At 38.8% G+C, this 23711-nt stretch overlaps 6 protein-coding genes, 1 long non-coding RNA gene, 1 other non-coding gene and 1 pseudogene across 9 annotated transcripts; 7 read left to right on the forward strand and 2 right to left on the reverse strand.

Annotated features, from left to right (window-relative positions):
* The first annotated feature begins 1281 nt into the window (after window positions 1–1281).
* Window positions 1282–3659, forward strand: LOC104816799 (beta carbonic anhydrase 6, mitochondrial). The gene is made up of 10 exons (XM_010545770.1): window positions 1282–1472; window positions 1586–1644; window positions 1759–1823; window positions 2074–2205; window positions 2390–2438; window positions 2582–2695; window positions 2787–2840; window positions 2925–3019; window positions 3125–3230; window positions 3354–3659. The coding sequence occupies exons 1-10, from the start codon at window positions 1457–1459 to the stop codon at window positions 3540–3542; spliced, it is 879 nt and encodes a 292-aa protein (XP_010544072.1). The 5' UTR covers window positions 1282–1456; the 3' UTR covers window positions 3543–3659.
* Window positions 3660–3818: 159 nt separating this feature from the next.
* LOC104816800 (universal stress protein PHOS34) lies at window positions 3819–5932 on the forward strand. Of its 2 annotated transcripts, none has more exons than XM_010545772.1 (5): window positions 3819–4089; window positions 4184–4287; window positions 4443–4561; window positions 5138–5235; window positions 5425–5693. In XM_010545772.1, the coding sequence occupies exons 1-4, from the start codon at window positions 3888–3890 to the stop codon at window positions 5229–5231; spliced, it is 519 nt and encodes a 172-aa protein (XP_010544074.1). In that variant the 5' UTR covers window positions 3819–3887; the 3' UTR covers window positions 5232–5235; window positions 5425–5693. The 2 variants fall into 2 exon arrangements, with proteins under 2 accessions (XP_010544074.1, XP_010544073.1); XM_010545771.2 differs by lacking the exon at window positions 5425–5693 and adding an exon at window positions 5715–5932 and having other exon boundaries at window positions 3820–4089.
* A 313-nt stretch (window positions 5933–6245) lies between these two features.
* Window positions 6246–8339, reverse strand: LOC104816801. The gene has a single exon (XM_010545773.1). It carries the CDS (start codon window positions 7747–7749, stop codon window positions 6394–6396), a length of 1356 nt encoding a protein of 451 aa, XP_010544075.1. The 5' UTR covers window positions 7750–8339; the 3' UTR covers window positions 6246–6393.
* Window positions 8340–10067: 1728 nt separating this feature from the next.
* LOC104816802 lies at window positions 10068–11258 on the forward strand (annotated as a pseudogene).
* Window positions 11259–11264: 6 nt separating this feature from the next.
* On the forward strand, window positions 11265–11871 carry LOC104816803 (transcription factor TCP8-like). The gene has a single exon (XM_010545774.1). The coding sequence runs from the start codon at window positions 11275–11277 to the stop codon at window positions 11626–11628; it is 354 nt and encodes a 117-aa protein (XP_010544076.1). The 5' UTR covers window positions 11265–11274; the 3' UTR covers window positions 11629–11871.
* Window positions 11872–14164: 2293 nt separating this feature from the next.
* On the forward strand, window positions 14165–14237 carry TRNAF-GAA. Its single transcript has one exon. It is a non-coding gene; the product is annotated as a tRNA-Phe (tRNA).
* A 37-nt stretch (window positions 14238–14274) lies between these two features.
* LOC104816805 lies at window positions 14275–16248 on the forward strand. The gene is made up of 2 exons (XR_772371.1): window positions 14275–14558; window positions 15916–16248. It is a non-coding gene; the product is annotated as an uncharacterized LOC104816805 (long non-coding RNA).
* A 1474-nt stretch (window positions 16249–17722) lies between these two features.
* LOC104816806 (ATP phosphoribosyltransferase 2, chloroplastic-like) lies at window positions 17723–22134 on the forward strand. The gene is made up of 11 exons (XM_010545775.1): window positions 17723–17996; window positions 19383–19442; window positions 19538–19651; window positions 20084–20149; window positions 20246–20353; window positions 20455–20538; window positions 20756–20857; window positions 20968–21081; window positions 21157–21237; window positions 21351–21470; window positions 21769–22134. The coding sequence occupies exons 1-11, from the start codon at window positions 17739–17741 to the stop codon at window positions 21862–21864; spliced, it is 1203 nt and encodes a 400-aa protein (XP_010544077.1). The 5' UTR covers window positions 17723–17738; the 3' UTR covers window positions 21865–22134.
* Window positions 22135–22564: 430 nt separating this feature from the next.
* LOC104816807 lies at window positions 22565–23516 on the reverse strand. Its single transcript, XM_010545776.2, has one exon. It carries the CDS (start codon window positions 23514–23516, stop codon window positions 22662–22664), a length of 855 nt encoding a protein of 284 aa, XP_010544078.1. The 3' UTR covers window positions 22565–22661.
* Between the last annotated feature and the right edge of the window lie 195 nt (window positions 23517–23711).

A 23711-nucleotide genomic window follows, 5' to 3' on the forward strand; every position in this document is an offset into this window, starting at 1 on the left:
ACTCCACAGATCCATCTTATCGAATATGCTATATTTTCTCTTTCTTCTTTCCTCATTCTCGGTTGACAATCGAACGCCTTGCCATCATCTTCACGAGTCTGCGACTCGATTCGATATCCCATGGATGTTCACCAGATAATATGAGGACGAGTCCAAAATCCCGATATCCGACCATGCGACCCCTATTTGTGACAATTACGACATTAATTTTACTATAAAATAATTCTGATATTAAAAATCTTATATAAAATTTATATTTGAAAATTAGGGTTTAATTCAATACGAATACTTGATACGCATCCACAAGTCAACCACACATAATAATTTTATTGCTCATGGAATTTTTTGGAGACGAAATGCATACGGAATATTATGCGTAAACATAAATTTGAATGAATATCATCGTTAATATCGTTTGAAGTTACATAGAATGAACTAAATTCACGAAGATTTTGTCGTCGGGGTGAATTTGAAAATCAAATAGGAACAAACAATAACATAACAACTAGACCCAAATTTAAATTGTTCTCTAATAAAATCACATTATAATTGTAGTAACGTTACCTTGTGATTCATGATGGATTTAATTGGACCGAGGCCTAATAAACTAATCTAAATACAAAAAAAATCACATTAAAGACAATTCCAATATTCCGTGTTCATGTAAAACTGCTCATGACCGTGTACTCTTTTTTGTATCTATTTGTTTGATATTGACTATTTTTTTTTTGCCCAAACTATATTTTATAAATAAAAATAAAAAATAAAAAATCGTTAAAATATTTAGTTGTGTTGAAATGAGTCAAATTCTTTTGTATTCATGAGATTTTAGGGTTTAGATTATCTAGTCACAGTAGAGTAATTTTAAAAATTCCCAAGAAAAATGAGTTTCTCGGGTTATTATAAAAATCCAGATTAAGTTAATTTTCCCGATTTAATGGATATTAATTTTATAAATAAATAACTACGCATAAATGAGAAAAAGATAAATAATAAATAACGGATAGAAGATATGACGTGGCAACTATGCGTCGATCCGGTGGATAAACATGGTCACTGAATATTGGATAAGCGTATCGATCTTGAGTGGTCGCGTTACGTATTCTTTTTCACTTTGCTCTTTTTTCCATGTATTGTCTAAATCCTTTCTTCTTTAGTTTACGAAATGAACGATTAATTAATATAATAAATTAATAAGTCACTGGAAAAAAAGAATAAAAAACTAAATATCTAATTTTATATATTTTCTTATTCTTTGTCGCGGAGTTTCAGGGATGCTTTTCGGTGATTTAAAAACAAAAATTTTGAGAGAGAGAGGGAGATGATCATAACGATGTCAACCTCGTGACAAAGCGTGGAATCACTTTCTAAAACTAGACAGAGCAAAAACGAAGAGGATCTTCCTGTAAGAACAGAACAGAAACAAACAGAGGAACACAAGAAGATAACACCAGACATGGCGTTCACACTCTGTAAGTCATTTTTTCCCCGTAAAGATCTAAATCTTCCAGTCTCGATTCGAATTTTCCCTCCCAATCCGCGCCAAAACGGCGACAGTATGAGTCGTTTTGAATCCATGGTTCAGGCGCAAGAACCCTCCCTGCGGTTTCTTCTGCAATTCGCAAGCATGGCTTTCTTCAAAGGGTAACCCCACGTGATCTCTCCATAGACATCTTCAAACATGATTCTTCAAGTTCCATGATGTTTTTTTTTGAACATATAACTCCAAAAAAAAAAATTTGTTTAAATGTTCTGCAGCTGCAACAGACAGGATCATATCCATTTCAATTTGGTGAAGCGAAAGCAAGACCATTATTGCCCAGGTTTGGATGAACTGAGAGGGCATTATACTCTATCAAAACATTTGCAAATTAGGGTTTAACGATTCGGAAGATCGCTAATAAATCGACAAATTTTGGTTATAAAATCTCAAAACCGCGTGTTGGGAGGGTATGTAAACGATATGCAAGTGGATTTGGGCTGGTTGGGAATGTGAAGAACATAGCTTCTCTGTTTCTTTGTCTAAAGACCGGAAGATTTCGGGCTGAAACGTATCGCCTTTTCTCGATGCAGAAGAGCGGATATTTCCCGGGAATGGGAAGCTGGGTTAGATCCTTCGCAGCGAAACAAGAAAACGGGAACGAGTTCGGATCTTCTTGATGAGATCAGACAGAGATTTCTGAGCTTCAAGAGAGACAAGTATCTGTAAGCAAAAAGGACTATTGACCCAAACTCATGTTCTGATATTTCAGAACAGTTGGTTAATCTTTGTTTTTGTTCTGGTCTGAATCTTGTTTGAAATCTTTATTCTAACCATTTATATTGGGACTCTCTCTTTTACGATTTTTACGATTGATTTCGCCTAATTCTGTGTCGATGGATCCACCAGGAAAGATTTGGACAAGTTTCAAGCACTGGCCAAAGCTCAAGCTCCTAAGGTGAATGCCCATTTCCAAAACTCTTCTTCAATCCGAACCGTGTTTCATCGACATGAAAAGTGAAAACGGTATTTGAATTGCGATATCAAGAAATCGAATGACCAAGAATCTAAGGCAGAAACTGACAAAGGGGCAAAGAACAGGTTATGGTAATAGGGTGTGTGGATTCAAGGGCATGCCCTTCTACTGTACTTGGATTCGAACCCGGCGAAGCCTTTATGGTACGGAACGTTGCTAACCTCGTCCCGCCGATACAGGTATATACGCTTTATACACCTTACATTTTCTCGTATTCTTGTCAAATAAGTCGCTTACCCTTTTGGATTCTGTTTCCTTTTTTGCGAAAAGAACGGTCCGACGGAAACCAATTCAGCTCTGGAATTTGCTGTAAACACTCTTCAGGTAAGTGAAAACATATGCGAATTCCGCGAAAATATAAAAACTCGCGTTCATGTGTGATAGCGAAAAACGTGTGTTCGGTATAAGGTGGAGAGAATCATAGTAATGGGTCATAGCAACTGTGGAGGAATCGAGGCATTGATGAATCTACAGCTACAAGAACACCAAGAACAAGACTCCAGGTATCATTTTCGGATTCGAACCCGGGAAAAAAACTCGTAGTTCTTTACCATTCCTTTTTTTTTCTCTACTTCGATGTCGGATTAAACAGTTCTTTGATATTTCAGCAAATTCGTGGAGAAATGGGTGATGAATGCTGAAGCTGTGAAACTAAGAACAAGAGCAAATGCATGGGGACTAAGCTTTGAACAGCAATGCAGATACTGTGAGAAGGTGAAAACATCAAGTCTTTTAAGGACCGGAATCCTAAATTTGTGAACTGTCCAAATTTGGATAAAATATTGATTAAACATCATCATAATGAATTCACATGAAAGATGGAAAATTTTGATGCAGGAATCGATAAGGGAATCGGTGATGAACTTGTTGACGTATCCATGGATAAGAGAGAGGGTGAAGAGAAGGGTTTTGGGTATTTATGGATGCTATTATGATTTGTCGGATTGCAGTATCGAGAAGTGGAGACTTTGTTCAGACAATAACACTGATACTTTCAGTATTTCAGACACTGAGTTTTGGAGCTAAAATTCCATTCAAAAACTCGTGTAAATGCAATGTAACTTTGTATGTAATTATGATATTTTTTTGTAATTTTGTATTATGATATTTTTTAGCTAATTAAAAAATACACGGTTTTATTTCGTTACAGCCCATTACAAATTACAAAAGTCGGCTAAATAAATAGCAGATCTTTTTCGTTCCTGTCGGACATTTTATCCGGAAAAAATACAGTGTGAAATGGCAGATATGCCCTTTTTGGATAGAGCACCCGTCAAGAGTCAAGACGCAATACGGAACGTGAAAGGCACCGACCTTTCCCCTTCTATACTCGAAAAAAGTCAATTGCAAAATAGAGACAGAAAATCGGCCATGGATGCTTCGGGTAGCTTGAAGTGCGTGATTGTAGCAGTGGATGGAAGCGAAGCGAGCATGGAAGCTCTGAGATGGGCTCTCGACAATCTCAAGCTCTCTCCGTCTTCGCCCGATTCCTCCTTCGTCGTCCTCCATGTCCAGTCTCCGCCGTCCATCGCCGCCGGTTTGAATCCCGGCACCATACCTTTCGGTGGACCCAGTTGAGTCTCGTATCTACCCCCACTTTTGGTGTATGTATGTATCTGTGTTTATGGACTTTGGGTTTATTGATGAATCTGGGAAATTCGGTGAAGGTGGTCTCGAGGTTCCTGCTTTCGCCGCTGCGATTGAGGCTCACCAGAAGCGGATCACTGATGCGATCCTGAAACACGCTCTTCAAATCTGTTCTGACAAATCCGTGAGTCCTTTTCGTGAGAACATTTTGGATGTGTCGTTTCAGACCATAATAGATTCTAGAACTAGCTCTGGTTTACGTGTCTGATTGATCATCTAGCTGTGTTGTGTTGGTTTGAGGGAAATTTTCTGAGACAAGTTGATATGATTTTCTCCAAGGTGAATGTGAAAACCATAGTGATTGTCGGGGATCCCAAGGAGAAGATCTGCGAAGCTGTGGAGAATCTGCATGCTGATTTACTCGTCATGGGTTGTCGGGCCATTGGACCTATTAAAAGGTGAACAATGTCTTCCCCTGTTGATGATAATCTGATGAAATGATCAAACCAAGATCAGTTGTTTATTTTTCTATGTTTGTGCTCTACTCATTTGTCTGATTTGCTCAGTCGATAGCTAGATATCATAAACCAGGATGCTTCTCTTGTTAAATCCGGCTGAAGTTTCAGTTGCTGCATGTGCTACTACATGGTAATTGATGTCGAGGGTTTGAATTATCTTTTGCAATAAACGAGTAAAAAGCCTAAAATGGTTGAGAGAAACCGGAAAACTCGGTTGTAAAAACATGCCGAAAGAAATGCAAGGTTACCTGTTTAGACTCCGATACCGCTCTCACTATGATTTTGGAGGGAGATTGAGTTTCCTTTTTATAATTCGAGGAATGATTGATTTTGATGTTTGCTTGTCTGAAGGAGCTCCTCCTCCTTCTTCACTCCTCTATGCTGTTGCTGCGATGAAGTTATGTTAATCTTGCCAGAGTTCTGTCATGGTTACGAAGAAATCGATCAATCTGTTCATGGTTTATAGTATTGCTACTACCGATAATGTTCTCATCATATTTTGTTTATGGACAACAGGATGTTTCTGGGAAGTGTAAGCAACTACTGCACCAACCACGCTCGATGTCCCGTCATCATCGCTAAATCCAAAGACGATGCTTCTTCAGCGTAAACAGGTAAAACTGCTATAACGCCTTTTGCCAGTTACCTCTTGTTTTTATCATGTTAGTTAGGAAAATCTTCATCTAAGGGGCGGCTTTTCTATTTGTTCATCTTTTCATTCACTTGTTTACATCTTCTTGTTCAAATCCAAGCATGCGAAATTTTATATTTAGGCATTTATACTGCATTGATTTCGTTCGTAGCCCAAGCTTGGTTGTAAAAAGCGCGAGGCCCACTGAGGCGGTAAAAGATCCTAAAATCCGAGGCGAGAGGCGCACCTATTGCAAATAAAAGATATATAATTGTTTGTATAACAAAACAAGTAGGGTATCCGTTTTTAAAAAATTGAGTTACCAGGATTTGGATTTGGATTCATGAATTCGGATTCGAACGAAAATGAATACTCTAAAATCGGGTATCGACGGATATAATTTTGCCAGCCATAGTGAGAAAATGTTATCTTCTAACACCAGTGATGGGTGTTTTATTACAGGTTTTGTATGCGAAGGTAAACTTCTCTCAAACTCTTGAACTGAAGCAAGAACCCTTGTTCTGTTCTGATGTGTTGTTTGTGAGTTAAGAGTTTAAAAAGCTGTATTCATCAATGCAACCTGTGGTCTTTGTTGATGTCGTTGCCCTTCTTGTGAATCGTGGGGAAAAAAAGACTGTTTCGATAATTCTTTTTATAAATATTTCTGGTTTGGAATTTAAGTTTTAGAAAAATCATACATATTTTCTTTGATTTTTTTAAAAAAATAAAAGGTGAATCTTATAAATGAATAAATACTTTACACAGTCTCAGAATCGAGCATTCGAACAAGGCTTAAACACAACCCACATAATATTAAGTAATGGATCTTTCAATTTTTTTCTTGAATATTTACCAATTTGGTTATTAAAAAAATATTAACCTGACAATAAAATAAAATAAAAATTCGAAAACGTTGTTGGAGTAAAATAATCTCGTAAGTTATTATCTTTTTCTAAGAAATTACAAAATAAAATATAAAAAACAGAAGGAAAATGGAATGACGAACAACACAATTGATAATCTCAAGATGTAGAGTAAAAAGAAGAAGAACAAACAGACGCAACACAAAAGAAGAATCAAACTCCCGCTCCCTGTTCTTAAATTGATAGCCAGACCCCTGAATGTTCTTAGTTCTTACAATTTAACCCCACCATTGATGAACGGCGATACCTTGGTCCCGAAGTTTCCCATACAGTGCCAAACACTCCCAATAAGCCCTACCGCCATTGTTGCTCTGGCTTTTTCTTCCTCCAGACCCTAGACCCTTTGGCTTGCACTCCAAGAAAAGCTCGTCAACTACCTTAATCGACTTGCTCCTCACCATCTCCTCCACCACCTCGGCCTCCGCCTTCATCACCACGTATTCTTCCTCCTTCACGTTCTCCCTCATCCATTCCGACATCCCCATTCGCTGCGGAACCGAGTCTATCTCGAGATTCATCTCGTTGTTGCTACTGTCTTCACTCACCGTCTCTATCTTGTACATCTCGAATTCGAGGTTTCTCGTCGGGTAATTCTTGGCGAACCATTCGGTCACGCTCCCTCCTCCTCCTCTGCTCCCCGACATGCCCACGTCGATAAAAACCCGTCTCGGGTAATTGTCGAGGTCCAATGAGTCTGCCATCAGGTCGGGAAGGTAACGTGTTCGTTTCAGATATGTTCTTGATTTTCTTGACGAAGCTCTCGGGGGTTCCAAGAGAACATCCTCAAGCTTGCTCAGTGCCCTTCTCCTGGCCTCCTCTACAGTGAAATCGAGAAGCTTTCTCTTGGCGAGTGAATTCTGAATCTTTTCTGCGTCACCCGTTTTCCTCATCGCCAAGATCGTGCGCTGGAAACGCCTCAAATAGACGATTTCGTAGTTGGAAGGTTTCAAGAATCCCGAAGGAGGGCCTTGATGATCGAACTGGACGGCGAGGATGCCGCCAACTTTGAGAGTTCGGTCTATAAACTCGGCAGAGCTGATATGACGAGCGTAAGTGAATGCGAAATCAAAGATCTCCCTAGGAATCGTGCTTTGCCTCTCCAGATCGGTAGCAGATACAAGAAACATCTCATCTTGATTCACAATGTGAGAGCATCCAGAGACACTGAGTTCATCGTCTCCACTGCTCAGAAAGAGAGTTTTATCTCCAAGCCTTAAGAGGCCTTCCTTCTCGAGATCATGGAAAAGCAAAGGTAAGATCTCGTCGGGATTCTCGACAGCATCAGATTCAAAACGATCAACCGATCTAGCTGCAGAATCAGAAGGAATGACCCCAGACCTCGAGAAACTTAACCAAGAAAATGACAGAAACAGTAAAACCAGAAGCATTGATCTCGCGACGAGGGACGCAACTCCAGAATGAGGAGCCCTAAGGACCCAATACGCGCGAGAACTCAAGCTCAAACGGGTTTTGCTTTTCAAGAGAAAAGGCATACGCTTTCGGCACATTGATCGAAAGCCTTGAACCATAACAAGCACCATTCTTTGTGCCTTAAATCTCAGACAAGACAGCATAAAATATAGGTGAAGAGTTGTGAAAGGAGAAAGCGAGTAAAACACGAAAAAAAAGGAGACAGATCTGATCGAAAGGAAGGGTAAATAAGAGAGGAAGAGCGAGCAAGGAAAGGAAAAGAGAATAGAGGAAAGAAGAAGAAGAAGAAGAAGAAGAAACCAAGTTCTAGCGACTACAGAACCTTGCAGCAGTGTGATTCCCACCGACGAGAGAGATCCGATCGCTCTGCTTATTCGACCAAAGGGACATCAACTGCTTAATCCTCTGAACCTCCATGTCGTGTTTCTTGCTTTGTCTACGCCACCTTTTTCTGCTCTTTCAGACACAGATATATATATGTACGTATGTCTTTTTTTTTCTTGTGAACTATATGTCTGGTTCACAATTTCAGCTCAATCCTCTGATGTTGCTTCCTATTTTCCTTGTCATCTTCTCCATAAAAGAACCCTAGCGAGACTGCATGATGACGATGATGATGATGATGATGATGAACAGAGGAGATTAATGTTTTGAATTTAAGGAAGCAACATGGGAAGAGAGCAGAAGAGATTTCTTTCTCCTTGTCTCTTTTGAATGGAATCGATGGTGTTTTTTTTTAAAAATTTTTGTTCTTTTCCCCTCAATGGAAAGACAGGAGACAGGAGAGGGGAATGGGAATATAAAGGGGTGTGTGATATTTCTGTTGCCTCTCTTCACGCTGAACCTCTCGCTACATTTAGGTTATTTCCTCTGAATTCAAGGGGAAAGCTTGTAGTGCAAGTAATCTCACTCCGTTATTAGGTTTCAGCTCAATGTCATATGATCCGTTAACCATCATTACTATCTCCGTGTCTGTTACGTGGGAAACAAGTCACGCATTCTTGAATTCCAAAAATAAAATCCACTGAGGCAGTGGGTGATACCAAAATCAACTGAGCTTTTTCAGTAAACAATATCAAGAAAGGTAACAAAGTTGAATTCTTTTTCTTCTTGTTGGTAGGTGCAAACCAGAGAGCATATGTTATGTGATGCCATATTCAACAATATATATTTCAAATACAAAAAACGCGTAAACTAAAACTAATGATTCATTCATCACTACCCCACTCTGAAGCTCATATAATATATATATATATATATATGAATTTACGATATTTTTAATTAAAATAAACGAACCAACAATGCGTAAGTTTTTTTTTTTTTTTTGTGAATGTGTCATTAAGAGTGATTTTAAATTGTTGTAAATTTTGAAAGAGATAACGTACAATCCAAATCGAAATGAGTAAGAATGAAGAATTCATTCGGTCGATCCAAATAAAAATGGATGTTGATATTAGGTATGGACGTTTCGGAAAACGATTCATGTTTAGGACGGAAATACATCGGTTTGGTTTTACAAAAATAGGTATCAATCGGTTTTTATATTATATTCGGTCCGATTCAATTTCGGTATCGGTTCACTTCGGTTCCGATTTTTATTAAAAAAAATTCGGTTTTTCAGAATTTTTTAAAATTCGGTTCGGTTGGTTTTGGTTTAGAAAAATTCGGTTTTCTAAAAATAATGCTGTTCGAAAATTTAGAACGGTACGGATCGGAAAAAATATCGTTTTTTCGGTTGCCATCGCTTGATACTGATGGTAATCGTTACTATTTGATTTGATGCTGCGACCTTTAACCTACACTGTAAGTTTTCTTCTGTACTCCGTGTGCGTTTTTATTCATCCGACGCTTTTTTTTTTATGTTTCCATTTCATTAATTAAATCGGTCTTTTTTTTTCAACAATACATTAAAATAGATATTGACTAACATGTAGTCGTATATTAGACTTTGTAGTCCATAGTTAGGTGCACATTTTCAACATAATTACAAGGCGCTACATATTTTGTCAGCCATTTTGAAATTGACATGTAATTTATTCGCATAACGGACCATCCTTATCCTTCACCGTCGGTTCATTTATTTTTGTGGTCATTGTTGTCAGCCTTTCCATTGTCGTATTAATTTCTAAGGAATTTTAGAATATAAAATCCATGACACTAACAAAAATTCCCTTACAATATTGTATAGATGTATATTTAGGGGTTTTTTTTTTATGTGATAACGATTTAATTTGAAGTGCAATATCGCTCGGTTTAGGTATATTTTTTAAAATTGATTCTAGAAATACTTTTTTTTTATATAAAAACGAAGCAAATAATGCATAATTGTATTTAAATAAAATATGGTTTAAAAATTATTTGATTATAAATTTTTAAAACATTCCTTTCAGGAGACCCCGCGAGTGGCTAGAGCTCCCTCTTTTTCTTCCTTTTTTTTTATAACCATTCTTATTATTTTAATTCCCTTATGATAATATTCATATTACAAAAAAGTCACTTTAATTTTTAAATTATTGTTCTTCTCCTCCTTTTCCCAAAAGGTCCTTCACCTGCCTCTCCCGTCGTCGAACCCTTTCTCCTCTCTCTCTCAAACGCCGACGAAGAAGACAAGAGTCAAAGATCGAAGAAGAAGACAATCGGAGCAACCATGGCCACACTCTCCTTCTCTAAACCCTAATTTCTGAAGCTTGGTCCTTATACTCTCTTCTTCCTTCTTTTTTGGAGGTATTTTGAGTGTAACAGCAGAATCTGGGGCTTTTGTCACTGAGAATGGACCTCGCGGGCGTTCGAATCAACGATAGCTCAACTGCCACCGGAGCCGGTGGCGGAGGTTCGACGAAGGTTTCGAGACAGTTAGACGGCGCGTCTCTTGCATTTGTCACCAGATCTACGCCTCCGGACACCACCGCTGCTGCCGCAACGACGTCGTCTTCCTCGGCGGCGACGAATTCCACTGCGGTGGTTCTGGCGAAGCGGTCTACGAAGGACCGGCACACGAAGGTCGACGGGAGGGGGCGGCGGATCAGGATGCCGGCGCTATGCGCGGCGAGGGTTTTCCAGTTGACGAGGGAGCTCGGCCACAAATCCGACGGAGAGACAATTGAGTGGCTTCTCCAGCAGGCGGAGCCCGCAATCATCGCCGCCACCGGCACCGGAACCATCCCGGCTGCGAAGCAGCGGATCCACGCTCTCAGCTCCGCCGTCGAAGTTGGCGCCGCTGTACGGTACGCTAGGGCTGAATCAGCATCACCACCAGTACGACGAACCGGGAAGCGTGTTTGGGAGCCACGCGCCGCCATTTCTATGGAACCATCTTCAACAACAACATCACAATCAGAGCCAGCGGTTGACCGTCGCCGCATCAGATCAGGAGGCGGGGACGATTCGGGGAGCTGACGACGAGAATTTTGGGAGAAAACGGTACAGATCCGATGATTTGACGAAGGAAAACGAGGATCTGAACCATAACAACCAGACCGGGCCGGTGAACAAATCCCCGAAGAACAATGACATGTCGCCGGCGGAGGCGGCGGCGTTGTGGGCGTTGACGCCGGCAAGCAGAGCCTCCGGCAACACCTTCTGGATGTTTCCAGTGACGGCTGCGACCGGTAATCCGTCGGCGTCGGGCTCGGATTCGAACCCGGGGATGGGGAGGTCACCGTGCCCAGATGTGGCCCTTCTCGAATCCGCCGCCGCCACAAGCGGCCGCGGCAGCGCAGTTCATGGCGGGAACAGGGTACAGTTTTGCGATGGATCAGTACAGAGGAGGTGCATTCCAACTGGGTTCGATCTTCACGCAGCCGCAACCGACGCAGACTCTAGGGTTAGGGATGTCGGATTCAAACCTGGGGATGTTAGCGGCGATGAACGCTGCCTACGCAAGACCCGGACCAAACGAAACTGCAAAAGCAAACGGTGATCACACGAACAACAAAGCGGTGGAGCAGAGCGAGCAAACACAGCCACAGCAGAGTGGTCTAGATGAGGATGATGAGGATGACGATTCGAATAGCTCAGAGTAATGTTATGAAGCATCACTTTGGTAAGAATTCCATGAAATTCGGTTTTTTTTCTTAAATTCTTTATTTTTGGTTCATTTTGAAGTGCTGTTTGTGTGTTTTTTTTTGTTTTTGGAATTTGTGTGCTTTAGTGTTATTTTAGTTCAGATTTGTATGAAAATTTTGTTAGGTTTGGTCCAAATGGTACTCGAGGTAGGTAATGTGGACACAGAGAAATCTTGTTTGTATAGGAACCGAATTTGATTATCCGATACTGCAAAATATACTTGATATTTATTAAAATTTCTAAAAAAATATCGCTTATATTTTACTAAAGATTATAAATTTATCCATAATTTTGTACACAGTTCAAATTCTGGTAGTTGAAAATACCCTACACTCGAAACTTATCGAATTAGAAATGTTAATATTTAAAATTTTAAATGTTCGACCAGTAATCATCCATTATTGATCATAGTCGAAGCTTGTTAACATGGGTACACGTGTTAACCAAATTTCGAAATGGTTATGACGTCTTAATTCGGTAGCACCTTTAGATCACATACGCTGATAATGTATGTGTTTATTATGAAAAAGTTAAAACTGAACACGCATTCACATTGACAAATTTCGCAAACTAATTCTATTCATTTACATTTACAAGAACATGAAATTCGGGCTAAATTCGCGCCATCGACATAACCCTCCCTAAATTTGTTCCCTATTATATAGAGTGATTTCAATCGATCATATAATTCCAAAGTATTTCTGTAAACGATTATAACTTTCGGATTTCATTCACTATTACCTCACTTTCATTCAAATGTTACTCACCACGAGACTTATACTCTCTGCATTTTTTTTATTTATTATTGGCTTGTAAATCTATTATATATATATATATATATATATATCCAAATCTGAACAGATCCGATCTCTTTTTACGTTAATCCAAATCCAAGCAAATCCATCTCACCATAACAGCCTTCCTGATTGTTAACTAGACAAGAGTTCTAAAACACAGCAACAAAGCATCGGTTCAGGAATAATAGCCGCTTAACCGCACACACTAAACTGCTTCAGTGTCATTTCTTTGCCTTTTCTTCCTCGGTTCTATTTGTCTGCGCAGTTGTACTTGCTCCCGAATCAAGCCCTGCAGTCTCTTCGTCTTCAACATCTGAGTAGGAGGACAAAAATATCCTATAGCAATATGAACATTAAACAAAATGGAGAAGTTAAAGAAAATGATAAAAACTGAGTCTATCTTGATCCTGATCTGTCTACATTCTTGCGCATGTTTTCTTGCTATCATTTCCATCTGCCTCGAAGTTTTCTCCAACATCTCTACCGCGCCAATTGGAGTGAGACGACATGTGGTCTTCTTCCTCATGTACCTCCTATCCACCGTGGTTGTTGATTGAATCTCCTCGGCAGGCTCGTACGTTCCAAGGCTCTGACGTATGAATTACGATTCTTTTTCGTTCGAGTTTAATCCACGCTACCAATGCAAATTCTCCCTAAGTTTGTTCCCTATCAGGCAGCGAATTCTATCGATCATGCAATCCCAAAACGTTTCCTGGACGATTTGCCAACTCCCCTCAACATTCTGGCTGCACTCCTAAATTGTTCTGCTCCAAAGTTCTCTTTCTATTGGCTTATAAATCTGTTGTAGATCTGCTCTCCTTTTATATTTGTAGATCTTCTTTGGACTTTATTTAAATCTGAGTATTTCATGTTTTTTTGTGTTAAACCAAATCTAAGAAAATATATCTCACCCTAACAATCTTCCTGATTTTTAGCACGTGCACAAATACGACACTGACATATTCTATACATTCTTAGTTTGTATATCACTTTCATTGGTGGGATTAACTAACATACAATCGTTGTTGAATGTACCAATTAACGGTATCAACGTGAACCGTCCATTTTCTGAAATATCCATGCCATTTTACCACTTGTATTAATATTTCCAACCGTATAATTAAGTATCATTTGAACATCCCAGATTTTTTAGAATATATGATTTCGAATCCAAACGATTTGAATTTTTAAGGTTCGAAATCCGATCTTGAATTTGATCCTATCGATTACACCAAATGCTTGGATATCTCCCGGTATCCCCAAAATGACGTCGATGGCAAAGCGAATTTATTTTTAATCGTGTGAATTTGTAAAACAATAATATATATATATATATATATATATATATAAGATGTAAATAATATTTTTTTAAGTTTTGGATATTCTCATACTATTAATGTAAGACTCGCATCTATCCGAATTCAAATTCGACAGTCGGATAATCCATCATTTCATACATGATCCTATACGTGTGTCTAATTTTTAGATATATAATCAATATATTTTTTTTTAAAAAGTAACATGGAACGAAAATTAAAAAAAAAAACTTGAAAACATTGACATATTTTTGTTGTGGCGAGCAAGCATTTCACGGTATCCTTACAAACATAATCATCATAAATAAATGGTTACAAATTTATTGAATTAACCCCACGTTAGCACCCTTCAAATGTTTGTCTTGTGCTTACGTCGATCAGCGGGGATAGCTCAGTTGGGAGAGCGTCAGACTGAAGATCTGAAGGTCGCGTGTTCGATCCACGCTCACCGCATCTTTTTTTTTATAATTCCCAAATCGAACAGAAAGAGAAAGGACATCACTCTGATGCGATTATGGTGGTCGTTTGGTTGCGCGTGTGTGTATGTATATATATATATATTATATATGTGAGAATTTGTAAAATTTTGTTCTTCTCCCGAGTTTTGTTGTAGGGACAAATTCCGTCGATCAAAGTCGGTGATCGGAAAACCAACAGAGCTGCGAATTGAGGTGGTGAGAGAGAGGCATGGCGCAGCCAAGCAAAGAACCCTGCAAAAAGGAGGCTTGCGATATTCAATCATTGTCTCTCCAAGAACAATTTTCTTCCTCAAAGGTTATGCTTTGTTTCTCTCCTTTTTTTTCGCGTTTTTTTTTTCGTTTTTGGGCTTCGTGAGGTTTTCTTGTCCAGGATCACAATCCGTTTTGATGGTTGATTGGTTGCATGGTTTTTGCGTTTCTCGCTGGAACAAGGGGTTCATTGGAATTAGGAATACGGGCTAGGGTTTTTACATATTTGGGGATTAGGGTTCGTGTCTCGATCAAAGCGAATCGATTGAGTTTTACTAATTTATGTGAAATTTGGTGCTTCCTAGTGGATTCAAAGGTGCTGAGGATAGTAGGTGCATTACCCATTTTCGCATACTGAATACTGGTTGTAAACAATACAAAAAAAACTAATGATTTTATTCGTTTGATAGTGAGTGTTTCATGGTTGGTCATCTTCCTGTTTCCTGTTCCAATCTATATGATAATTTTGCTGTGTGTTTTTGTTCTGGGAAAAAAAATATTAGGATCCATATTCAAGATTAGGTGTTTTGGATATCTCAACCATCTGTGGCATCCTCTTTGTTCTTGTTTTGGCTGCTCCTCTGTGAATACGGTTTCTTTAGTTTGTTCTTGGTGAGGGTATTGATTGATCATCAAGTGCCCGCCCGGGGTGGGTTATGAATGAAATCCTATATAAAGCTTCATTGTTATGATTTTGGATTCGATAATCTAGAGGATTGAATTTGTTCATCAGCTGTTACTGAGTATTGTATTGTATGCTGTCACTTGGTTGCATGTCTTATGAGGCCTCAAACGAACACATTTCACCAAAAAAATTGACAAGATTCTGGCATTATCCAAGAACACCATCCACATATTATCGAAATTTCCTCATGAAAATGACACTGGAGCTGGCCTTTTTGTAATCTTATTAGTGCTCTTTCCTTGCATGCACGTCGTTCCCTCAGCGATCTCGATATTATAGATTTACTTCTAATGCATAGAGCTATTAGATTGAGACCCTTGGCACTATATAAATTAATATCACTACCACTCTCAATACAAGTATGAATAGAGCAACTAGCTTGATTTCCACTCAATATGCTTCTGATAATTGGTGTCTCATATTAGATAAATGTTAAATTCTTGGTGTTAAGACGGATCATCTCTTGATATTTTCAACTCCATGAAGATGTTGTTGTCATCATTCCCAGTGTAGTAGTTGCAGAATCAGGAAATGGAAGTTGATCCTTCCTTATCAGTTGTCATCACAATATGATCCTATATGCGATGCCTGATTATTGACCAGGGGTATAGTGGGAAAGTGAGATTCGACTTGTCTCTCGGGTTTTTTCTCCTTTCTCCTATCTCCGCCTTTCTTGTAAAATACGTCTTCTCATCGTCCATGGAATTGGGTTTTGCAGGTGCCGGAAAGTGATAGAAATGTTGCAGGCTTGTTGCGAGAGATGCAAGTACGAGTCCACACACTGTGTTCTTCCGGCCGTACATGACTTTGACCAAAGCTGAAGGCTTTTTCACACGGAGACTTGATGATATTGAAGTGAAAATATATCTTGATTGGTTCATGCTCTTTAGGGTTATGGGTTGAGTTTGAATCTGTAAGTATTTTTTTTTTCCTGTGTGGGAATTATTTATTGGTGATTTTGATGTAATAACGAGAAGTAAAGTCCAATGTTGTCTTGTAGCTTGAGATGTAACTATCACCCATTATTATAATTATATGAATTTTGATACAATTTTTTTGTTTCATTACAATTTTTATAATGATTTTCAATTTCGGCATATTTTACCCTTTTATCGGATATATCTTTAGATTGTAATCCTTTCTATTTTTTTTAAAAAATTAAGAGAATATATAAAATTTCAGGAAATTCCGTTACGTAGATATTTTATATCTTTAGATTGTAATCCTTTCTGTTTTTTATATATATATAAAAAAAATAAGAGAATATATAAAATTTCAGGAAATTCCATTATGTATATATTTTACCCTTTTTAAAGTATAAATATAAATAAACCTAGGTTTGGAATTTCCTGAAATTTTATATATTCTCTTAATTTTTTGTAAAAAAAAATAGAAGAGGGAATATTAATAAGGAAAATCCCCTTGAAATTTACTAAACTTATAATTCAGTGCAACACTAATTTCTAAACTTAAAGGTGTTAATATTCACTTCCAAATTTGAAAAATTAAACACGATAATTTCTAAACTTATTTAAAAATGTCATAATCATCCCAACAATAATTTTGACCAAAATAATGTGTTGAACAATTTTACGTGGCGTATGAATTATCAAAACACGTCAGACTTTTATGCCATGTATGTAGAATCAAGTTTAATAGACACGGTTTAACAAAACATGTTCGTAATAGTAAAAATTCCGGTTTAGTAAAAATAACAATTTGGAGGGTACTTCCGGATTCATCGATGACGTTTTTCATCACCGTATCTCTTCTTTGAAAGACATCGTTCTCATCGAAAAATTTGGGATGAAAGAGATCTAGCCCCGATGACAGTTACTTCGCCGCCAAATATTTCTGTTTTGGTAGAGACGTCGTCGGTCTGCATCTAGAGTTCGAGAACCGACGATGATAGTAATTACTCTGATCTCCGTCATTATCCCAGATATTTCGGTGAACCGAAATTTTTATTATTACGAATCAATTTTGTTAAACCGTATTTATTAAAATCGGTTCTGCATACATGACTTAAAAGTTTGACGTGTCTTGACAATTCACGTACTACGTAGGATTGTTCAACACATTATTTTGGACAAAATTATTATTGGGACGTCACTTTAATAAGTTTAGAAATTATCGTGTTTAATTTTTTAATTTTGGAAGTAAATAAGAATACCTTTTAAAGTTCAGGATGCAAGTTTGGGAATTTTCAAGTTTTTTCCTATTAATAATTGGCGGCGGAATCTAACGGCAGCATCTCTCCCTCTATACTGTGGCGACGCTCTCTTTGTATCGTGAACCCCAGCTAACACGTTGTTACACTTAATTTGTACATTCCAGCCCAAATAAAACATTCCTTCTACTACTAAAATACATAAAGACGCATGCATCAACCAGCATCCTTGGCGTTACGATTAATAGTCAACAATCAATCAATTACTACACCTAACAAGCATTGGCACAAATGTTTTTTAAGCTGAATAAAGAAAGAAGGGAAAACATAAAATCACAACACTCTCTCCCTCCCTGCCCACTCAACGGACGATGTCGAATCCTCTGACGAATTTACAGCAGTGCCCCTCCCCTTCCTTTGTCCCTTTCCTCCCTCCCTCCTCTCCGTTGCCGTCGACCGGAATCTCCGTCGTCGGGCCTCGCCGGCGATGCCTGAGATTCGTTACGCGCTGCGTATCTTACGGTCAGAGCTCCGTCGACAACAGTGCTGCTGTAGTGGAGCGTAACCAGATTCGTCTTGGTCTTCCTAGCAAGGGACGAATGGCCTCTGATACTCTTGATCTTCTCAAGGTGAGATAGTGCCGTTTCTGTTTGTTTCCCCAGAAAGGGAAATCGCACTCTACATTTGGAAAATTTCCTGCAATCTTGGACGGTTTTTTAGGGATTTTGCCGCGGTAGATTTTGTTGTGCTGAGTTTGGGACACTTGACTGTGTTTTTTGGATATTCCTCCATTGGTTTGGGTCAGCATCTTTTGGGTACGTAGCTTTTGGTTCTCCTGTGCGTTTGGAACAAATCGAAGGAATGCTGGAAAGATTTGAATAGCGACCGTCTTTCATAACGCTCTGACCTGAAGTTGATCCGAAATTGGCTCGAGTTTTGCTGAATACTCGATTGTTTTGGTCCTATCTTGTGAGGTCAAATGTTGACCATTTGACTTTTACATCCATTTCCTTTGGCGTTGAATTTACAGCAGTTCCTTACTTCTGTGTTACCTCTTGCGATCTTAGTTTTAGAAAGCGCTAGGCGCAGTGAGGCATAAAAGGTCCCAAAATCTGAGGCGCGAGGCGCCAGGTGCGAAGGGAAGGCGCATGCCTCAGATATACGAGGTGCAAAAGTATTTATATTAAATAAAAAAAATATATCATTGTTTTCAAGCTTTAAATTAAAAATATATTTTTTAAAAATTATTATATTTACAGCGTAGTTATTAAAGATCTAATGAAAATAAATTGATTAAAATTAAAAAATTATAATATATTATTTTATTATAGATTAGTATTTATAAAAACAGTAAATGAATATTTATAATAATCAATGAAAATTATATTAGGTATAAAATATTTTATTTATTAATTAAAATTTATACATATATACATATATGTTCTTCTCAAGCTACACATAGAGTTTTTGGAGTTTTTAGATTTTTAAAACTTAAGTTACCAATCAAATTTTTTAAAATTAGTCTTTTTTAAAAACCAGAAAAACTATTTTATTGAAAAAAAGCTACAGTTTTTTTAGATTTATAAATCTATAAAAACTAAAATCCAAAATCCAAAATCCAAAAACTAAATCCAAAAACGAATAAAAACCTCCCTCCATTCAAGACAGTAGCGTAATTACACTGTGTTAGCTAAAGTTAATAATTTTTTACGTCCCTCGATATTATTCATTCATCTTCTTCTTTGTCTTTTCATCTTCCGAATTATACATTTTTCTTTTTATTTGCCTCAATCATCCTCGCCTCAAGCCTGCATTAAAGGCGGCGCGCTTTTTTAATCCAAGCTTAAGATTGAATCACTTCTGGATTTCTTCGGCAGTTACCGAAGCTCATCATAATTGCTTGGTTCTTGTGAATGACAAGAGGGTTGAATTCATTACATTGTCTCTCGTATCTGTTAGTGGTTTGCGATCTAACAGCTTACTCTGACCTCTCTCTTTTGTTTGCTTCTTTGAAGGATTGTCAATTGTTCGTCAAACAAGTCAATCCTCGGCAATATGTGGCTCAGATTCCGCAGGTAGACATCTGGAGCAAATGCAAATGCGCATGATGTTTTCTGGTTTCATGTTTATGTGAGGCGCATGCCATTGTTCATCATTTTCTGTCCTCCAGTTACCGAACACAGAAGTCTGGTTTCAACGGCCAAATGACATTGTGAGGAAGTTACTCTCAGGAGATCTGGATCTTGGAATAGTTGGTCTTGACACTGTTACTGAATATGGTCAGGTAGGTCAAAATCTGAATTCCTCTTGCTCTTTAAAAGCTTTAGACATCTTAGTAAGGTTCAAGGGTATCTCAGTAGTCATTGTTAAAACGATGTTCATAATGTAGATCAAGTTCAACTGGTAAATGTGCAACCTGATGCATGAAGGCTTTTGCGCATTCTGTAAACGAGTCTAATCTTTTTTTCGTTCTTCTGTCCTTTTCCTCAGATCTCTAGCCATACTGTCGCATTATCTTTTATGATTTAGAATCCAGAACTTCTTAACAACAATACATATTTTATTCCTCACTGTTCTGTGTTTTCCCTTCCCCATCACCCCACTAGATGGGGATACAAACTGGATTGGTACTTTACGTTCTCTGTGTTTTCTTAAAGTTTTATCTTTGGAGGGCCTCACTGCCATCAGAATTTGAATGTTAGGGTTTTATTTTCAGGGAAATAAAGATCTTATTATCATTCATGATGCTCTCAACTTTGGTGACTGTCGACTATCCCTTGCGGTACATTCTATTCTTTTGTAGTTGTGGCCCTTGTGGGTTCAGACATCTTCTGGCTTTTGGATATTGTTTTTCTAATAACTTTTCAGATTATTTCAGATACCTGAAAATGAGATGTTTGAGAATGTAAATTCTCTGAAGGAGTTAGCACAAATGCCCCAGTGGACCGAGGAGAGACCTTTACGTGTTACTACAGGCTTTTCTTATGTATGATGGTTAAAAGTTTATCTGTTGGTTGTCCTCGAATTCTTTCACGACACGCATTTGCTTCGATATCTTATACTATATCAAATAAACTGTGTTTGCAGTTAGGCCCCAAGTTCATGAGAGATAATGGGATAAAGCATGTCATCTTTTCAATTGCAGATGGAGCCTTGGAGGCAGCCCCTGGGGTGCGATTTATTCTATTTCACGTTAACTTTGAATTTTTCTCTAACACGAGGTGGAATTATTCTTAAAGGACTGAGCTTCTGTGAGGATGAAAAAGATTATATTTAGAATAGCTTGTTGTCTCAATTCTGTTGGCTTTTCAGTGGCTATTATTGCTAAGTTATGGTTAGAGTTTGTCTCTACAGTTTTTTGTTGACATTTGCTTCTGCTCTTATATAGATGGGGATAGCTGATGCCATTTTAGACCTTGTGAGTAGCGGGACAACTTTGAAGGAGAACAACTTGAAAGAAATTGAAGGAGGAGTTGTGCTGGAAAGCCAGGTAACTTCTCTCGGTATGCCATCATCAGAGTAGTGATCCTGGAGTTGTGAATTATCTGCATATAATCACTTGGTGACCGTTATGCCTGAAAAGTTTCTTCTGTTTCTTAGGCCGTACTCGTTGCAAGCAGAAGGGCATTGACTGAGAGAGAAGGGGCGCTAGAAACTGTCCACGAGATTCTTGAAAGACTGGAGGCTCACCTGAAAGCAGATGGTCAATTCACTGTATGCACTCTGTACCTTTGGTGCCGTTTTATATTTCCTTGTTTTGTTTTCTTTCTTCTTATGTTTTCACGTCAGGTTGTTGCCAACATGAGAGGAACGAATGCTGAGGAAGTGGCTGAGCGCGTGTTGAGCCAACCATCATTATCAGGACTGCAGGTAAGGTTTCAGAATATTTTGGGCCCTCAATCCCATAGTTTCAACTTGAAAATCTGTTCTCTGGGTTTGTAGTGACTTTTGTAGGCCATTCTGGCATCTCATGTTGTGTGCAGGGACCAACGATAAGCCCTGTTTACTGTAAACGAGATGGAAAAGTATCGATTGAGTACTATGCAAGTGTTATATGTGTACCGAAGAAGGCCCTGTACGAGTCTGTTCAGCAACTGCGAGCGGTTAGTAATCCTATCTGTAGATATTTTTTCATTAACTTTTCCATACCTCTCCACCCCTTAGATGTGCTAGTTCCAAGATTTTGAAAGGCACCGCTTTCACCATTAAGAATTCATCACTGGTGTTCCATTTCCGTTGAATTGCATGGTTGTCATCTTAAAACTTGTCTATTTTGTTGCACCGATCGGTTTCCTTATGTTGTCTTTAGGAGTCCTTCATACCATTTTCATGCACAGGCGCTATTGCTCACCTTTGTTTACATGTCTGATTAATTCCACACATGTTAAAACCTGATTGCAGATCGGAGGTAGTGGAGTCCTGGTTTCACCTCTCACCTACATTTTCGACGAGGAAACTCCCAGATGGAGTCAGCTGCTGAGAAATCTCAGGCTTTAATGCCTCTTCACATAATTGATAGTTTTGGTGAGCCAAAAGCATTCTTGATAGAAGAGCTCATAATCTGCACGAGGGTCTAGAATTTATCCTTGTGGGCAATCCTGCATTTGTGCCTTTCAATGAAGTTGTTTTTTACTGGCACCTCCTTCTCTGTTGCAACTTGTACGGTTGTCTCTTTTTAGCATCTCTATTTGGTTTTGAGGATCTTGGAGATTGTTGTTAAATCCAATAGAACAATACTAAAGGCCTTCTTGCTTAGCCTTTTAATTCCGTCTTGTTGCCACACACACATTTATCCTTTCACTTGTACTTGCTATTGTTTCTAACTCTTTTAGATCTTGTAGTTCCAGAAATGGCTCGGACTCGATGGTATGAGCCAGCAGTCGGTCAAGGTAAGCTGAGTTGGTCTTCTGATTCCGTATCCAAATCATCTTAGCAAATTAAAGTTTTCGTTTCAAATTCTACGACAATTTTTTTCCGGATGATCTTCTATATGTTACTCTATAAGTTGCATTTAGTAAGTAAAGAGTTATGATGTGATGGTTATAACAGCAGAATGAAGGGTGTCACAGCTTGCTTGTTACAGAGGAGGGAAACGCATGGCTCAGTTGCACACAAAATCCAAAACAAAGTAGAGAAACCGATGCACGCACGGACGAAGGTAACTCTTGTAGAGAAACAAAGAGAAAGAAGATGAAGAATAGAACGAAAAACACCTCACACACAAACACACGGACAGATATAGGTATGCATATGTATATATACATATAGGATCGATTCTCTGTGGGTTTTGAGTTTCAGCTAAAGCGCGGAGTTGAAGAAACAGGAGCAGAGATTTCACCAGAGAACCCTTTCTTCTTGAAGAGGAAATCTCCGACAAGAGGAACAATAGGTTTCTTCTTCTTCTTCTTCTTCCCGAAATGCGCTTCTCTGTTTCCTTTGTTGCCATCAAGTATCTGTGCCAGTGTGGGATACTCATTCTCCATCCTCCTCATCAGCTCTTTCCTCCTATCTTCCTCCCTCTTCACTACACTAATCTCTCTCTCATCATTCCTCCTCTTTGTTGCCTCAAAACCCGAAGTCGTTTTAGCCATGGCTGATGCGCTTTTCCCGGCTGCATCAGCCTCGGCTTTAGCAATCTTGGACATGTTCTTGTGGAGCTCGGCGTTTAAAGTAGCCAAAGCCACCTCTGTCTCCGACTCTCTTTCCTGCAAGAGCTTCAGCTCGGTCTTCGTCTCCTTTAGCTCGGCTTCAAGCTTCTTCAAAACATCCATGAACTCCTCTTTAGGGTTTGAGGGGGAAGATGGCAGTGAGGGTTGCTTCCATGGTGATGGACATGATAAGGAAGATGCACCATGGTTAAGGGTAGGACTGGTACTGGTGGTAGGGGTTTTAGGTTTCGAAAAGGGTTGCTTCCGAGGTGATGGAGATGACAAGGAAGATGCACCATGGCTAAGGGTAGGACTGGTACTGGTGTTAAGGGTTTTAGGTTTCGGGTTTAGGGTTTGTGAGTGTCCTGGTAGATGAATCCGTTGGCCGAAAATGGCTACGGCTTCTTTCACCGAGCTAAAAGGACGGGAAGAGTCGATGCTTGAGCGGTCGTGACCTACAATGGGAATATGCTCATCTTGATTTAGTTTTATGTCTTCCATTGCTGTGGAGGGACAAATGAACACAGACTCTCAGATGCAGAATGACAGGGAAGAAAAGAATGTGTATATTGATGAGAGCGAGTGGTATTGGTGGTAACGTTGGGTAGTTTGGTTTCTTTGCTTTCACAACAAACGACTGAGAGAGAGAGAGAGAGAGAGAGAGAGAGAGAGAGAGAGAGAGAGAGAGAGAGAGAG

The sequence above is a fragment of the Tarenaya hassleriana genome, unplaced genomic scaffold (genome assembly GCF_000463585.1).
Source record: "Tarenaya hassleriana unplaced genomic scaffold, ASM46358v1 Cleome26, whole genome shotgun sequence".
NCBI classification, from domain to species: Eukaryota; Viridiplantae; Streptophyta; class Magnoliopsida; order Brassicales; family Cleomaceae; genus Tarenaya; species Tarenaya hassleriana.

Excerpts from the sequence above, each read along its gene's own strand:
- LOC104816799 (XM_010545770.1), top strand. Across the intron at positions 3,020-3,124 it reads CACCAAGAACAAGACTCCAG|CAAATTCGTGGAGAAATGGG; the intron begins GTATCATTTTCG and ends TTGATATTTCAG. Across the intron at positions 3,231-3,353 it reads AATGCAGATACTGTGAGAAG|GAATCGATAAGGGAATCGGT; the intron begins GTGAAAACATCA and ends ATTTTGATGCAG.
- LOC104816800 (XM_010545772.1), top strand. The coding sequence starts at position 3,888 with ATGGATGCTTCGGGTAGCTTGAAGTGCGTGATTGTAGCAGTGGATGGA. Across the intron at positions 4,090-4,183 it reads CATACCTTTCGGTGGACCCA|GTGGTCTCGAGGTTCCTGCT; the intron begins GTTGAGTCTCGT and ends AATTCGGTGAAG. Across the intron at positions 4,288-4,442 it reads AAATCTGTTCTGACAAATCC|GTGAATGTGAAAACCATAGT; the intron begins GTGAGTCCTTTT and ends ATTTTCTCCAAG.
- LOC104816801 (XM_010545773.1), bottom strand. The coding sequence starts at position 7,749 with ATGCTGTCTTGTCTGAGATTTAAGGCACAAAGAATGGTGCTTGTTATG.
- LOC104816803 (XM_010545774.1), top strand. The coding sequence starts at position 11,275 with ATGTGGCCCTTCTCGAATCCGCCGCCGCCACAAGCGGCCGCGGCAGCG.
- LOC104816806 (XM_010545775.1), top strand. The coding sequence starts at position 17,739 with ATGTCGAATCCTCTGACGAATTTACAGCAGTGCCCCTCCCCTTCCTTT. Across the intron at positions 19,652-20,083 it reads CTGTTACTGAATATGGTCAG|GGAAATAAAGATCTTATTAT; the intron begins GTAGGTCAAAAT and ends TTTTATTTTCAG. Across the intron at positions 20,539-20,755 it reads CCTTGGAGGCAGCCCCTGGG|ATGGGGATAGCTGATGCCAT; the intron begins GTGCGATTTATT and ends GCTCTTATATAG.
- LOC104816807 (XM_010545776.2), bottom strand. The coding sequence starts at position 23,516 with ATGGAAGACATAAAACTAAATCAAGATGAGCATATTCCCATTGTAGGT.